The 13,967-nt window shown below is 41.0% G+C and overlaps 1 protein-coding gene across 3 annotated transcripts in view; it reads right to left on the bottom strand.

Moving 5' to 3' along the window:
* LOC137655797 (N6-adenosine-methyltransferase non-catalytic subunit-like) overlaps window positions 1-13,967 on the bottom strand; it is a 91,601-nt gene that overhangs the window by 17,297 nt on the left and 60,337 nt on the right. For all 3 annotated transcript variants that reach the window (XM_068389949.1, XM_068389950.1, XM_068389951.1), the window contains exons 5-6: window positions 11,956-12,150; window positions 11,243-11,428 (exon numbers count right to left, since the gene is read on the bottom strand). In XM_068389949.1, coding sequence (XP_068246050.1) covers window positions 11,243-11,428; window positions 11,956-12,150 — 381 coding nt within the window. The remainder of the gene's footprint in view (window positions 1-11,242; window positions 11,429-11,955; window positions 12,151-13,967) is intronic.

Below are 13,967 nucleotides of genomic sequence, written 5' to 3'. Positions count from 1 at the left end.
GATTTGCTTTAATGTGAAAACAAACCACTCATCCTTTAAAATAGGTAACATCCTCCTTGGTGGGAGGCAATCCCTACAAATAAAACTGGGAAGGTCATTTTCTTCCCTGGAAGGGACATTCTCCCTAAACCAGCATGGGAGTGGTGAAGATGACTCGAACAACCTCCAAACAGCTAATTAAAAAAAAGAAGAAACTGTTAGGGCCTTAGTCAGTAATGCCAAAATGGAAAGCCAGAACAATGCTATGTCCCCTATTAGAGGATATAATGACAAAAGAGGCACATTAAAAGAAATGTGTTTGACAAGACTTTTTCCCTTGCAAGGAGGATGCAAGAAAGGTGATCTGTTCCGTAACTTGCACATCCAATCCAGTATTCAATGTCACGGCTGCAGTACTTCTTTGGGAGGGGAAAAAAAGGAAGAAATAGAACAGACGGTCATTTTACCATCACAGGGAACCTGCGTTGACACTGGAACTGCAAGAGTCGCACCCACAAAACATAAATAGATGAGGTTCCTGGAATACCTAGAGATACAATATTTTAGGGTAAGGTAGTAAAATGTCGGCCACAGACAGCTACAGGCAATGCTAGTGTAAAACCCTCCCAGAGACAATCGAATGCTGTACCGCAGTTTGGGCTATGCTACAACCCAAGTGATGCTCAGAGTTTTCCTGTTCAGTATCAACAATGCTCATCATAGGGAAAGACAGGAAAGTTATATCATAAAAGACATACTACACATGAGATTCACAAATCAAACAAATAGACCATGTCTCACCTTACACGGCACTTCTACCTGTCACAAAATATGCCAAAGTAAATAAAAAGATCCAACAGAGAAGGTGAAAACATCGGGGACAAAAGAAACGCATCCTTTCACCAAAAAGCTCAACTTAGAAGTGACCCGACTCGGTCAAGCCGGAGGGTAGCCCATTCTCCCACCTAATATTACCAGCCATAACTACCTTGTTATTGATTTAAAAACCACTTCAGCTTGTAAAGAAGCAACTCCTTATCTTTTAAGACAAAGGGTTTGTTTTTGTGTTGTAACACAATGAACTTGAGCTTTTAGCATGACAAAATCTATGGCGGGCTATAACATATTCATATATGTAGAAGGGTTTAAAGGGAAAGAATGAATGAAAATGAAATAAATTAATATATATGTTATCAACAACATATGAAGTTAGGCTATTTATATAAAGTTTTAGGCCTCAATTTGCAAATATTGCTTGGAAACATTCAAAGAAGTAGGTTTTGATCACAATATGTACATTCACTAGCCTCCACTTCCTAAAATCACCCGATAAAGTTGCATTTTCTGGCATAAGATAACATCCTGTACTATCTAAGCAAGTAGAACCATTGGCAATTAAGGTTTTTGCAAAGGACTGAGAATCTTAAGCACTTTCTTTTATACTTGCTAAGGTAATATTGCTTGGAAACATTCAAAGAAGTAGGTTTTGATCACAATATGTACATTCACTAGCCTCCACTTCCTAAAATCACCCGATAAAGTTGCATTTTCTGGCATAAGATAACATCCTGTACTATCTAAGGAAGTAGAACCATTGGCAATTAAGGTTTTTGCAAAGGACTGAGAATCTTAAGCACTTTCTTTTATACTTGCTAAGGTACTATATCATATACTTTTGGTTTGGTAGGATTTACAGAATGGCTAGTGTCACCAACTGTTTTTGTAAAACACTACTGTACAGTATATGATCTTCACTATCTAAAAATTGTGTGGACTCTTGCCTTACAATTTTTAACTATAAACTTCCAGTACTTTTTCAATTCCAAGGTTCTGTCAACTCTGAAAATAAAATTAGCTTTGTCAACTAACTTTATGCCTCCTTGGCTAGTTATCACAGTATGCAGTATTGTAAAAGGGCTCAAATAATGCTTCATAAAAGGGATTTTGACGAAGGAAAAATCTATTTCTGGGCGAGGGACCTGTGTCGCCCAGTGAAATGCTCCTTAAAGCACCATTTCAAAGGTAAAAATACTGCTAAACATACCAGAAAAAAAAGTTGCATGGAATGCTAGGAATATATCCAGCTCACTCACCCCTAAAGGGTGTCAGTATTAAAACTGGGGCGAGTGATACCACTACCGGAGATCCCTTTCCAATTACATTTTAAATTTTAAGAAGTAGATACAATTGCTTGTTCTTATTCATATTTGTTTAAATCTTTAGAAGTAATAGAAAATTTATGTAGAGTTGTTAAATTACTTGTTTACTTCCTTCATTTTCAAAGACAAGTGTATTATAACAATAAAAAATAAACTTTCTATGACATAAGACCCTTCTAATCTCTCACATTTGACGTACTGTGCTTCATCGTTACTGCGAAAGAAATTCCTTACAGAGGAAAGACCTTGAGGCAAAAATTCCGGTCACCAATATCAAAGCATAAAACCAATGCTTGAATGAAAAAAATATATATATCACAGCTGATTTATAAAATGCTTACATTTATAATAATTACCAGCTAAAACTAACTAATAACTAGTGCAAATGAAAGTTGCAGTTGTGATCTTACGTTAATTTGTATTGCTATTTGAATAAATGACGACTTCATAATGTAATACATCTCTTTTTTTCATGACCCTTTCCAAAAGTGTTATCATTTGAACAAACAGTGCTTGTATTCTCAACAAATAATAACTGACTGTTTGACAGGCTTAGCCTAGTCTAATCTAGCAATAATAGGACACACCATACATGGATATGATGAAATCATATATTGGACACTAAATCTCAAGGGTCACATAGGGAAGTATACATGGTATTATACAAGAGAATTTTAAAAATCAGAACTATCTCTCAATCAAATAGTTTACAGCACTGTATGATACTGAAAAGCTGGATCATTATGATGATGTTTGGCAGAAAGTATTCAATAGTTGATTGTTCACTTGTCACAGCCATCACAAAGAGGGGAGATTTCCATTTAAGTGGGATCCGACTTATAGAGAAGATTAATCAGAGCCCTGTACACTGAAGGACAAGCACAAATCCGCACATACAAAAAACCTGTGACTAAACATCCGATAAAAACTAAAGCCAGAGCGTCACCTCGCGAAGTAGAAATTAATTAACTAATGAAATAATCAAATTTAAAATTCTGGAAACAATGTAGAATACTGAACATGAAGCCATGGATCTTTGCATCTTCAAAAGTTAGCAAATTATAGGCTCTCAAAGTCGAGGTTTTATTTAGTAATACCTGTACCAGAAAATTATTTCATTACAAATTCAATATTGTTAGAGAACTCTTAACTACCAATTAGTTTAACCAGACCACCGAGCTAAACACTGACTCTAAAAGGGCAGGCCCAAAGGATTGGACATAAATAGTAAAGTTTCAATTTCTTTGGAGAAATTGGAGTTCCAAAAACATTGGTTGGATAAGCAAAAATTTACATAGATTCTTAAAAATTCCCAAATTAATTTGTTTCCAAAATGACAATTTTAAATTGAAGTTTGGAAAATCAAATAATGTGCTCAACTGTCAGTTGAGATCATCTGTATTAACTGCATAATGAGACTGGGTAATATATGTTAACAAATGTCAAATTACATGTGTTTCTGAAGAGACCTGTAATTCTACTGTTTAATATACCCGGTGAGTCAGTCCAGATTATTATTATTATTATTATTATTACTTGCTAAGCTACAACCCTAGTTGGAAAAGCAAGATGCTATAAGCCCAGGGGCCCCAACAGGGAAAATAGCCCAGTGAGGAAAGGAAACAAGGAAAATTAATATATTTTAAGAACAATGACATTTAGATAAATATTTCCTATATAAACTATGAAATCTTTAACATAAAAAGAGGAAGAGAAACATGATAGAATAGTGTGCCCGAGTGTACCCTCAAGCAAGAGAACTCTAACCCAAGACAGGGGAAGACCATGGTACAGAGCCTATACATAGCACAACCCAAGACTAGAGAACAATGGTTTGATTTTGGAGTGTCCTTCTCCTAGGTTTTTAACACTAACTTTTTATGAATATTTTGCATTCCTTTTAAGGATTTCTCATGTAACTCAATGGTTTTCTTTATTGAACTCATAAGCTTTATAATGTATATCATATTTGTTTTCACAAACTTTTAACTACTGTATAAAACCTTTAATTTGACACTTTCTTGTCATCCTATTATTCAACTGTAACTGATAACTGAAGAATACAGCATCCACAGTGTGAGACATGTAAAAAAAATGCAAATAAGCAAAATAGAATTTTAATAAAATGTTATTTTTATAATAAAATAAATTTTTGAATATACTTACCCGGTGATTATATAAGCTGCAACTCTGTTGCTCGACAGAAAACTCTACGTAAAAAATCCGACAGCGATCGCAATGCAGGTAGGGGGTGTACTTCAACAGCGCCATCTGTCGTGCAGGTACTCAGTACTCAATGTAAACACAGAACTCAATTTTCTCCTCGGTCCACTGGGTCTCTATTGGGGAGGAAGGGAGGATCCTTTAATATATAATCACCGGGTAAGTATATTCAAAAATTTATTTTATTATAAAAATAACATTTTTCAATATTAAACTTAGCCGGTGATTATATAAGCTGATTCACACCCAGGGGGGTGGGTAGAGACCAGCAATAATTGTTTACATTATTATGAGCTAAGGATTTTTTATTTCATTTTAGCAGTTATTCAAAATAACAAACATAAAATAAATAAGTACCTGGTAAGGAAGTCGACTTGAACAATTACTCTGCCTTTTTAAGTACGTCTTCCTTACGGAGCCTCGCGATCCTCTTAGGATGCTGAGCGACCCCTAGGATCTGAAGTATCAAGGGTTGCAACCCATACAACAGGACCTCATCAAAACCTCTAATCTAGGCGCTTCTCAAGAAATGACTTTGACCACCCGCCAAATCAAGTAGGATGCGAAAGGCTTCTTAGCCTTCCGGACAACCCAAAAACAATAATAAAACATTTCAAGAGAAAGATTAAAAAGGTTATGGAATTAGGGAATTGTAGTGGTTGAGCCCTCACCCACTACTGCACTCGTTGCTACGAATGGTCCCAGAGTGTAGCAGTTCTCGTAAAGAGAACTGGACATTTTTAAGATAAAAAGACGCGAACACTGACTTGCTTTTCCAATAGGTTGCGTCGATTATACTTTGCAGAGATCTATTTTGTTTAAAGGCCACAGAAGTTGCGACAGCTCTAACTTCGTGTGTCCTTACCTTCAGCAAAGCTTGGTCTTCCTCATTCAGATGGGAATGAGCTTATCGTATTAACAGTCTGATAAAATAGGATAAAGCATTCTTTGACATAGGCAAAGATGGTTTCTTAACTGAACACCATAAAGCTTCAGACGGGCCTCGTAAAAGTTTAGTTCGTTTTAAATAGAACTTAAGAGCTCTTACAGGACATAAGACTCTTTCTAGTTCTTTTCCAACCATACGATAAGTTTGGAATATCGAACGATATTGGCCAAGGCCGAGAAGGCAGCTCGTTTTTGGCTAGAAAACCAAGTTGTAGAACATGTAGCCGTTTCGGATGAGAATCCGATGTTCTTGCTGAAGGCATGAATCTCACTGACTCTTTTAGCTGTGGCTAAGCATACCAGGAAAAGAGTCTTTAAGGTGAGATCTTTCAGGGAGGCTGATTGTAGCGGTTCGAACCTGTCTGACATAAGGAATCTTAGTACCACGTCTAAATTCCAACCAGGTGTAACCAAACGACGCTCCTTCGTGGTCTCAAAAGACTTAAGGAGGTCCTGTAGATCTTTATTGTTGGAAAGATCTAAGCCTCTGTGACGGAAGACTGATGCCAACATGCTTCTGTAACCATTGATAGTGGGAGCTGAAAGAGATCGTTCTTTCCTCAGATATAAGAGGAAGTCAGCTATTTGAGTTACAGAGGTACTGGTCGAGGATACGGATACTGACTTGCACCAGTTTCGGAAGATTTCCCACTTCGATTGGTAGACTCTAAGGGTGGATGTTCTCCTTGCTCTAGCAATCGCTCTGGGTGCCTCCTTCGAAAAGCCTCTAGCTCTCGAGAGTCTTTCGATAGTCTGAAGGCAGTCAGACGAAGAGCGTGGAGGCCTTGGTGTACCTTCTTTACGCGTGGCTGACGTAGAAGGTCCACTCTTAGGGGAAGTGTTCTGGGAACGTCTACTAGCCATCGAAGTACCTCGGTGAACCATTCTCTCGCGGGCCAGAGGGAAGCAACTAGCGTCAACCTTGTCCCTTCGTGAGAGGCGAACTTCTGCAGTACCTTGTTGACAATCTTGAACGGAGGGAATGCATATAGATCTAGATGTGACCAATCTAGTAGAAAGGCATCTATATAAACTGCTGCTGGATCCGGGATTGGTGAGCAAAATATTGGGGGCCTCTTGGTCATCGAGGTTGCGAAGAGATCTATGGTTGGCTGGCCCCAGGTGGCCCAAAGTCTCATGCATACATCCTTGTGGAGGGTCCATTCTGTTGGAATTATTTGTCCCTTCCGACTGAGACAATCTGCCATGACATTCAAGTTGCCTTGGATGAACCTCGTTACTAGTGATATGTCTAGACCTTTTGACCAGGTGAGGAGGTCCCTTGCGATCTCGTACAACGTCAGAGAGTAGGTCCCTCCTTGCTTGGAGATGTACGCCAAAGCCGTGGTGTTGTCCGAGTTCACCTCCACCACTTTGCCTTGAAGGAGAGACCTGAAGCTTTTCCAGGTCAGACGTACTGCCAGTAGCTCCTTGCAGTTGAAATGCATTCTCCTTTGACTCGAGTTCCATAATCCTGAGCATTCCCGACCGTCTAATGTCGCACCCCAGCCTACGTCCGCTGCGTCCGAGAAGAGAACGTGGTTGGGAGTCTGAACAGTCAGGGGAAGACCCTCTCTAAGGTTGATATAGTCCTTTCACCAAGTCACACAAGACTTTATCTTTCCGGAAACCGGGATCGAGACCGCTTCTAGCGTCTTGTCCTTTTCCAGTGAAAAGCTAGATGGTATAGAAGAGGACGGAGGTGTAGTCTTCCTAGTGACACAAATTGATCCACGGATGACAGTGTCCCTACCAGACTCATCCACAGCCTGACTGAGCAGCGTTCCTTCTTCAGCATCTTCTAGATGGATAGCAGGGCTGGGGGCTGATCGTCTTGTTCAGCAACGTCCTCATCAGAGGGTTCCTCATCCGAAACTGATGAGGAAACGGCAACGGAGTGGGCAACTTCTGACTCGCTGAATCCGGTCGCACTGGTGGATGCGTGACGGAGCCGGACGCAATATCATGGAACTGCTGCACAGTCTGTGAACTGTCAACAACCATGGGTGCGCGAGGAAGTACAGCGTCAACCCGAAACTGTCTAGACCGTCTGGGTTGCAGTCAACACCCTACCGGGTTGCTGAGGTTGACGCACTGTGTCACAACAAGTCACCTCTGCTGGTTGCTGAACGTCCTGAACGTCAACAACCACCTTCGAGCGTCGCTTAACGTCAACGTGCGACTGGCAACCCACACTGGGTCGCATCGGTGGAGGAACCACCTCAACTGGCAGACGCGAGTAGGTTACCTCAGCGTCAACAGGGCGCACAACCGACCGGTTGGAAGGTTGTTGGCCAGAAGGAGGAACCACCTCAACTGGCAGACGCGAGTAGGTTACCTCAGCGTCAACAGGGCGCACAACCGACCGGTTGGAAGGTTGTTGGCCAGAAGGAGGAACCACCTCAACTGGCAGACGCGAGTAGGTTACCTCAGCGTCAACAGGGCGCACAACCGACCGGTTGGAAGGTTGTTGGCCAGAAGGTTCTCCGCATTTAAGTCCTCTATCAAGGACGCAAGCTTGGACTGCATGGCTTGCAGCAAAGCCCATTTAGGGTCTACGGGAGCAGGTGTGGCAACAGACGGGGTTAGCGACTGAGGCGGAACCGTTTACCATCCCTGAAAGCCTTGTTATGTGTGACATAATAGTACAGCAAAACTTCAAAGGCTTGACAAAAGCTGAGAAGTTGACCTGTAAACAACTTGGAGCGTCTCCTGGCTAGGCGCCAGGGCGAGTCTACCAGAATTGAGAAGTCTATTTGGGCAGAGGCATGAACTCCCAAGCCGAGAACTTCTCTCGTGTCATATCAGACTCTCGCTCTATAAGCCAGTTTAAAAGAAGGGAAATCAAAGGCTGTATCCCTAAAAACTCCTCCTGGTGCAAAAACCAGTCGCCTAGCCAACGTAACGCTCTCTAGGAGAGCGAGAGAGCACTAGCTTAAAAACAACGGCTTCGAAGTAACTAGGCCTAGTGTAAGTTCTGACGTTTAGGCGAACGAGGAGCAGCAGTTACAAGATCCGGACGAAGATCCTTAAAAAAAAAAAATCATCATGATTTAATTAAAGTCCATAGGAGGCTAAGCAGCTTAAGGCTCCTCTCCATCTGACAGAGTCCTCAAGGGAATATCAGTAGGAGGGAGAACAGCAACTTCCTCATCTACAGGAACCTTGTCCGATAAAAGCTAGGTTACCTCAGTGAGTCTCTCACTGGAGCATTAGTAGCAGACCAGAAGGCAACATCATGTAACTGCTTGACAGTCTGTGAACTGTCAACAACTGAACTGTCAACCACAACAGGTGCGTGAGGACGTACAGTGTCCACTCGAGACTGCTTTGACTGTCTAGACTGAGCAGTCAAAACAACTCTAGAATGCGGAGGTTGACGCACCGCGTCAAAACAAAACAACTTAGACTGTTGTTGTACCTCGCGAACGTCAACGGAAGGTTTCGTGCGTCGCTAAACGTCAACATGCGGCTGGCAGGGTACACTGGAACGCATGTGTGGCGGGACTCTCTCAGCTGGAGTGCGGCAGAAGGTCGCCTCAGCGTCCACAGGACGCACAACCGTGGTTGGTTGTAGGCTAGAGGTTGGTGTCAACCTTCTCCGCACGAAAGTCCTGCATCAATGACGTTAACTGAGACTGCATGGTCTGCAGCAAAGACCACTTAGGGTCTACAAGAGCAGGTGCGGAAACAGACGGTGTGACTGCCTGATGCGGTACCGCTTTGCCTCTCTTAGGAGGTGAGCAGTCGTCGGAAGACTGCAGCGAGTCCGAACTGACCCAGTGGCTACAACTGGGCCGTTGGACTTGCGCGGAAGGGACCGACTTACGCTTAATAAGCCGCGAGACCTTGGTCCATGGTTTCTTACGAAAAACCTCTTCCGCAGACGAGAAATAAATGGGCTCTCTCGCCTTTGTGTGGGTGGGGCGATCTTGGGTAGATACGCCCGAAACCACGGAGGGAAAAACGTCTGTTCGTTGATCAAGGCCTCTCGAACCCATAAGTCGTTCGACATTACTTCTCCCCTGGGCTTGGGAGCTTGCAAGAGGTCCCGGACTAGGTGAACGACAGGCACGAACAGACGAACCCTCGGACGCAACACTGTAACACTTTGCGCATATCACTTTATCGATTTTCTGTTTTGCACTTATTTCCCTGAAATCGAAACTTTTACTGATTTCTACCTGAAACACGCAATTCTACCCTTCATTAAAAGGTAGTAATTGCGAAATCAGTCGTATAATGCAGCTCATTAATACTAGCAAAAAACAGAAAACATATATAAAGATAAAAAATTCAGTGGCTGGGAAAGAGACTAAACACTAGTTCAAATAAACTACGTTTACAATCTCTCACCGCACATAGCCTGGGGACAAGAATAAAACCCTAGAAACGTTTTACCTTCCTCCCCGTACAGAGACTAGGGACGAGAGTAACACGAGAACAACGTTACCCGCTTGAACGGAATGTTTTCTCTCCTCTATCTCCCTCCGTCTCTATCTCTCTCTCTCTTTCTCTCTTGATTTCGCACCTAAGAGAAGAGCCCAATTATATATCGTCAAAAAAAAACATGTTATTTGACTAAAGGAAAAAACTGAAAGGTTTTCCAAATAAAAAGTTCCTTTAATTTAGAATTTAAAACATTTAAGCTAAGAAAGAATGAACAAAACGTCAGAATCGATTTACTCTTACTGCAACGTGAAACCGTGATACACTCTCTCTCTATCGTAACGATAGAGCGCATGTTGAACGTCCTGAACGTCAACAACTGCGTAGTCTAAAAAACTAAACGTTAGTTCATCTTTGAAAACAGTACGAAGACTATCAAAGAAATTCTTTCATAAAACATTAAATTTAAAAAGTTTTAAATTCTTAAAAGGCTAAATACGATATAACGGGCTCAACGTTGATTAACTTCGGTTCCAAGTTAGGACCGCCTACTATCAGGAAAGGTCGCATATAAACAAAACATAAAAATTTATTTTTATATGTTTATAATAAATGGAAAGTTAATCGAAGAGGCCTAATAAAGGCGGAGAGATATAAAATATATAGATCTATAACGTGTTAAGCAAAATTACTAAAAACCTAAACACACTTCCGTCTAAGGGAAGGGTCGGCCATTTAAAAGTGAAAGAGAGTCCATACTCTCTTTGTCACCATAATTAAATCTATCCAAAACGAGTTCAAGTTTTGAGATGAAGATAAAACACCTGCATAGCGAAAGCTCAAAACTAGAATAGTGTACTTCACCAAATAGTTGTGAAAACAAATCCAGTTAGTAACAGCGAATTAGTAGGTCTTGCCGGGAGCCCGACAGAGAGAAAATTGAGTTCTGTGTTTACATTGAGTACTGAGTACCTGCACGACAGATGGCGCTGTTGAAGTACACCCCCTACCTGCATTGCGATCGCTGGCGGATTTTTTACGTAGAGTTTTCTGTCGAGCAACAGAGTTGCAGCTTATATAATCACCGGCTAAGTTTAATATTGAAAAATGTATTATTTCAATACATACACGGGAGTCACATAGCTGCTATCTGAAAAGTGAGAGCTTCTTGACCTTAGATAAAAAAAGTGTTCTCACTCGCCTCCAAGGACTCATTAAGTGTGGTATTGTAAACATACTCCTGGGAGGAAAACACGCTTAGTGCTCCATGTAAACCAGTCATCTCCCTAACTCGGTCTACCAAAGTTGTTAAAACCTGTACGATGAATATTACACGGGAGTCTCACAGTTGACTACCACATTTATCACACTTCTTAGGAGGTCAGGGTGATAATTAAAATGATCATGAACATAATTTCTTACATATCAAGTATTAAGCCATTTCCACCAACAGATTCAAAGCTCTTTACCCAACCAAAAGCTGAACTTCACAACTGTCACCACTGTATATACTTTTAAAATGTTGAACAAACCACAATTCTTACCTTTGTTCGTTGGAAAACAGCTTTCTGTTCTAGATTTTTAAGGTGGCCTGGGTTGTTTATATTGGTGCGAATCCAACATATATCTTCACACCGTCGGAAACCCCACTTACGGAGGCATTGTCTTCCAAGATCCAAACCTTCGGATGAACCACACCACAGAAAGATGAAGCTCCTTGGGGCAGCCACCTGTAAATATGTATTATGCATCTTTAGATTTGTGTGAGAAGTTTACAAACATTTGTCATTCAGCCTGAGGTTATACACAAAATCAAGAACGTGATAAATTGTGCACTGTACACAACAGTATCATTCACGTATTCATTTACCTACAGTATTTCTTTATTGATTTAATATATCCATTCCCTCCCAGTAAGAATTAAGAATCATGGTCATTCGGCATAAAGAAATTAATACTGTTTAAGGGGTTGAAATATGGTATTACAGTAAAGTACATACTTTTTTAATAAAAAGTTTAAACTACCTTGATATCCAAACATGTCGAATGCTGAAGCATTTTAGAGTTAGCCAGTTTACCAATGAAAGTCATATTTAAGCCTATAGTAAATGACAGAATACATTTTGTATCCCTATAATTATAGAAAATTATTTTTTGTTGCAGAATTTCATGGAATAAGAATTAAAAGGATGATAAAAATCATAAGAGTAGCTTGGAGTAAATAAAGAACTCGACTGCACGTCTCAGAGTAACTGACCTGAGCTATGTCCAAATCCATTATTTTCTGCCAGTCCCAAAACTGCACATTGCTCACTCCGGCATGTTGATACTCCTCTAATGGAGGCTCGACAAGTATCACATCAAACTTGGTCGGAAGATCACGCAAATCGTACGTATGTAGATCAGTTTGCAAATACATAGGTGGGGTTGCTGTTGAAGCTATCAAGTCATCCTGTAAAGGTTTGGAGAAAATGTTATTTTCATTAGCAAATTAAATTTTTGAATATACTTACCCGGTGATCATATAGCTGTCAGCTCTGCTGCCCGACAGAAAAACCTAAGGACAAAATACGCCAGTGATCGCTATACAGGTGGGGGTGTACATCAACTGCGCCATCTGTCGAGCAGGTACTCAAGTACTCCATGTCAACACAGAACCAATTTTCTCCTCTGCCCACTGTGTCTCTATTGGGGAGGAAGGGAGGGTCTTTAATCTATGATCACCGGGTAAGTATATTCAAAAATTTATTTTACTAATGAAAATAACATTTTTCAATATTAAACTTAGCCGGTGATCATATAGCTGATTCACACCCAGGGGGGTGGGTAGAGACCAGCATTACATGTTGACATTATTATGAGCTAAGTATTTTGTATTTCATTTTAGCAGTTATTCAAAATAACAAACATAAAATAAATAAGTACCTGGTAAGGAAGTCGACTTGAACAATTACTCTGCCTTTTTAAGTACGTCTTCCTTACTGAGCCTCGCGATCCTCATAGGATGCTGAGCGACTCCTAGGATCTGAAGTATCAAGGGTTGCAACCCATACTAAAGGACCTCATCAAAACCTCTAATCTAGGCGCTTCTCAAGAAATGACTTTGACCACCCGCCAAATCAAGTAGGATGCGAAAGGCTTCTTAGCCTTCCGGACAACCCAAAAACAATAATAAAACATTTCAAGAGAAAGATTAAAAAAGGTTATGGAATTAGGGAATTGTAGTGGTTGAGCCCTCACCCACTACTGCACTCGTTGCTACGAATGGTCCCAGAGTGTAGCAGTTCTCGTAAAGAGACTGGACATTCTTAAGATAAAAAGACGCGAACACTGATTTGCTTTTCCAATATGTTGCGTCGAATATACTTTGCAGAGATCTATTTTGTTTAAAGGCCACGGAAGTTGCGACAGCTCTAACTTCGTGTGTCCTTACCTTCAGCAAAGCTTGGTCTTCCTCATTCAGATGGGAATGAGCTTCTCGTATTAACAGTCTGATAAAATAGGATAAAGCATTCTTTGACATAGGCAAAGATGGATTCTTAACTGAACACCATAAAGCTTCAGACGGGCCTCGTAAAGGTTTTTAAACAGAACTTAAGAGCTCTTACAGGACATAAGACTCTTTCTAGTTCATTTCCAACCATGCGATAAGTTTGGAATATCGAACGATATTGGTCAAGGCCGAGAAGGCAGCTCGTGTTTGGCTAGAAAACCAAGTTGTAGAACATGTAGCCGTTTCGGATGAGAATCCGATGTTCTTGCTGAAGGCATGAATCTCACTGACTCTTTTAGCTGTGGCTAAGCATATCAGGAAAAGAGTCTTAAAGGTGAGATCTTTCAGGGAGGCTGATTGTAGCGGTTCGAACCTGTCTGACATAAGGAATCTTAGTACCACGTCTAAATTCCAACCAGGTGTAACCAAACGACGCTCCTTCGTGGTCTCAAAAGACTTAAGGAGGTCCTGTAGATCTTTATTGTTGGAAAGATCTAAGCCTCTGTGACGGAAGACTGATGCCAACATGCTTCTGTAACCCTTGATAGTGGGAGCTGAAAGAGATCGTTCTTTCCTCAGATATAAGAAAAAGTCAGCTATTTGAGTTACAGAGGTACTGGTCGAGGATACGGATACTGACTTGCACCAGTTTCGGAAGATTTCCCACTTCGATTGGTAGACTCTAAGGGTGGATGTTCTCCTTGCTCTAGCAATCGCTCTGGTTGCCTCCTTCGAAAAGCCTCTAGCTCTCGAGAGTCTTTCGATAGTCTGAAGGC

The sequence above is a fragment of the Palaemon carinicauda genome, chromosome 16, assembly GCF_036898095.1.
Source record: "Palaemon carinicauda isolate YSFRI2023 chromosome 16, ASM3689809v2, whole genome shotgun sequence".
Taxonomy (NCBI): domain Eukaryota; kingdom Metazoa; phylum Arthropoda; class Malacostraca; order Decapoda; family Palaemonidae; genus Palaemon; species Palaemon carinicauda.
The sequence above is the reverse complement of the archived record's forward strand: the minus strand, read 5'-3'. Positions and strand labels throughout refer to the sequence as shown.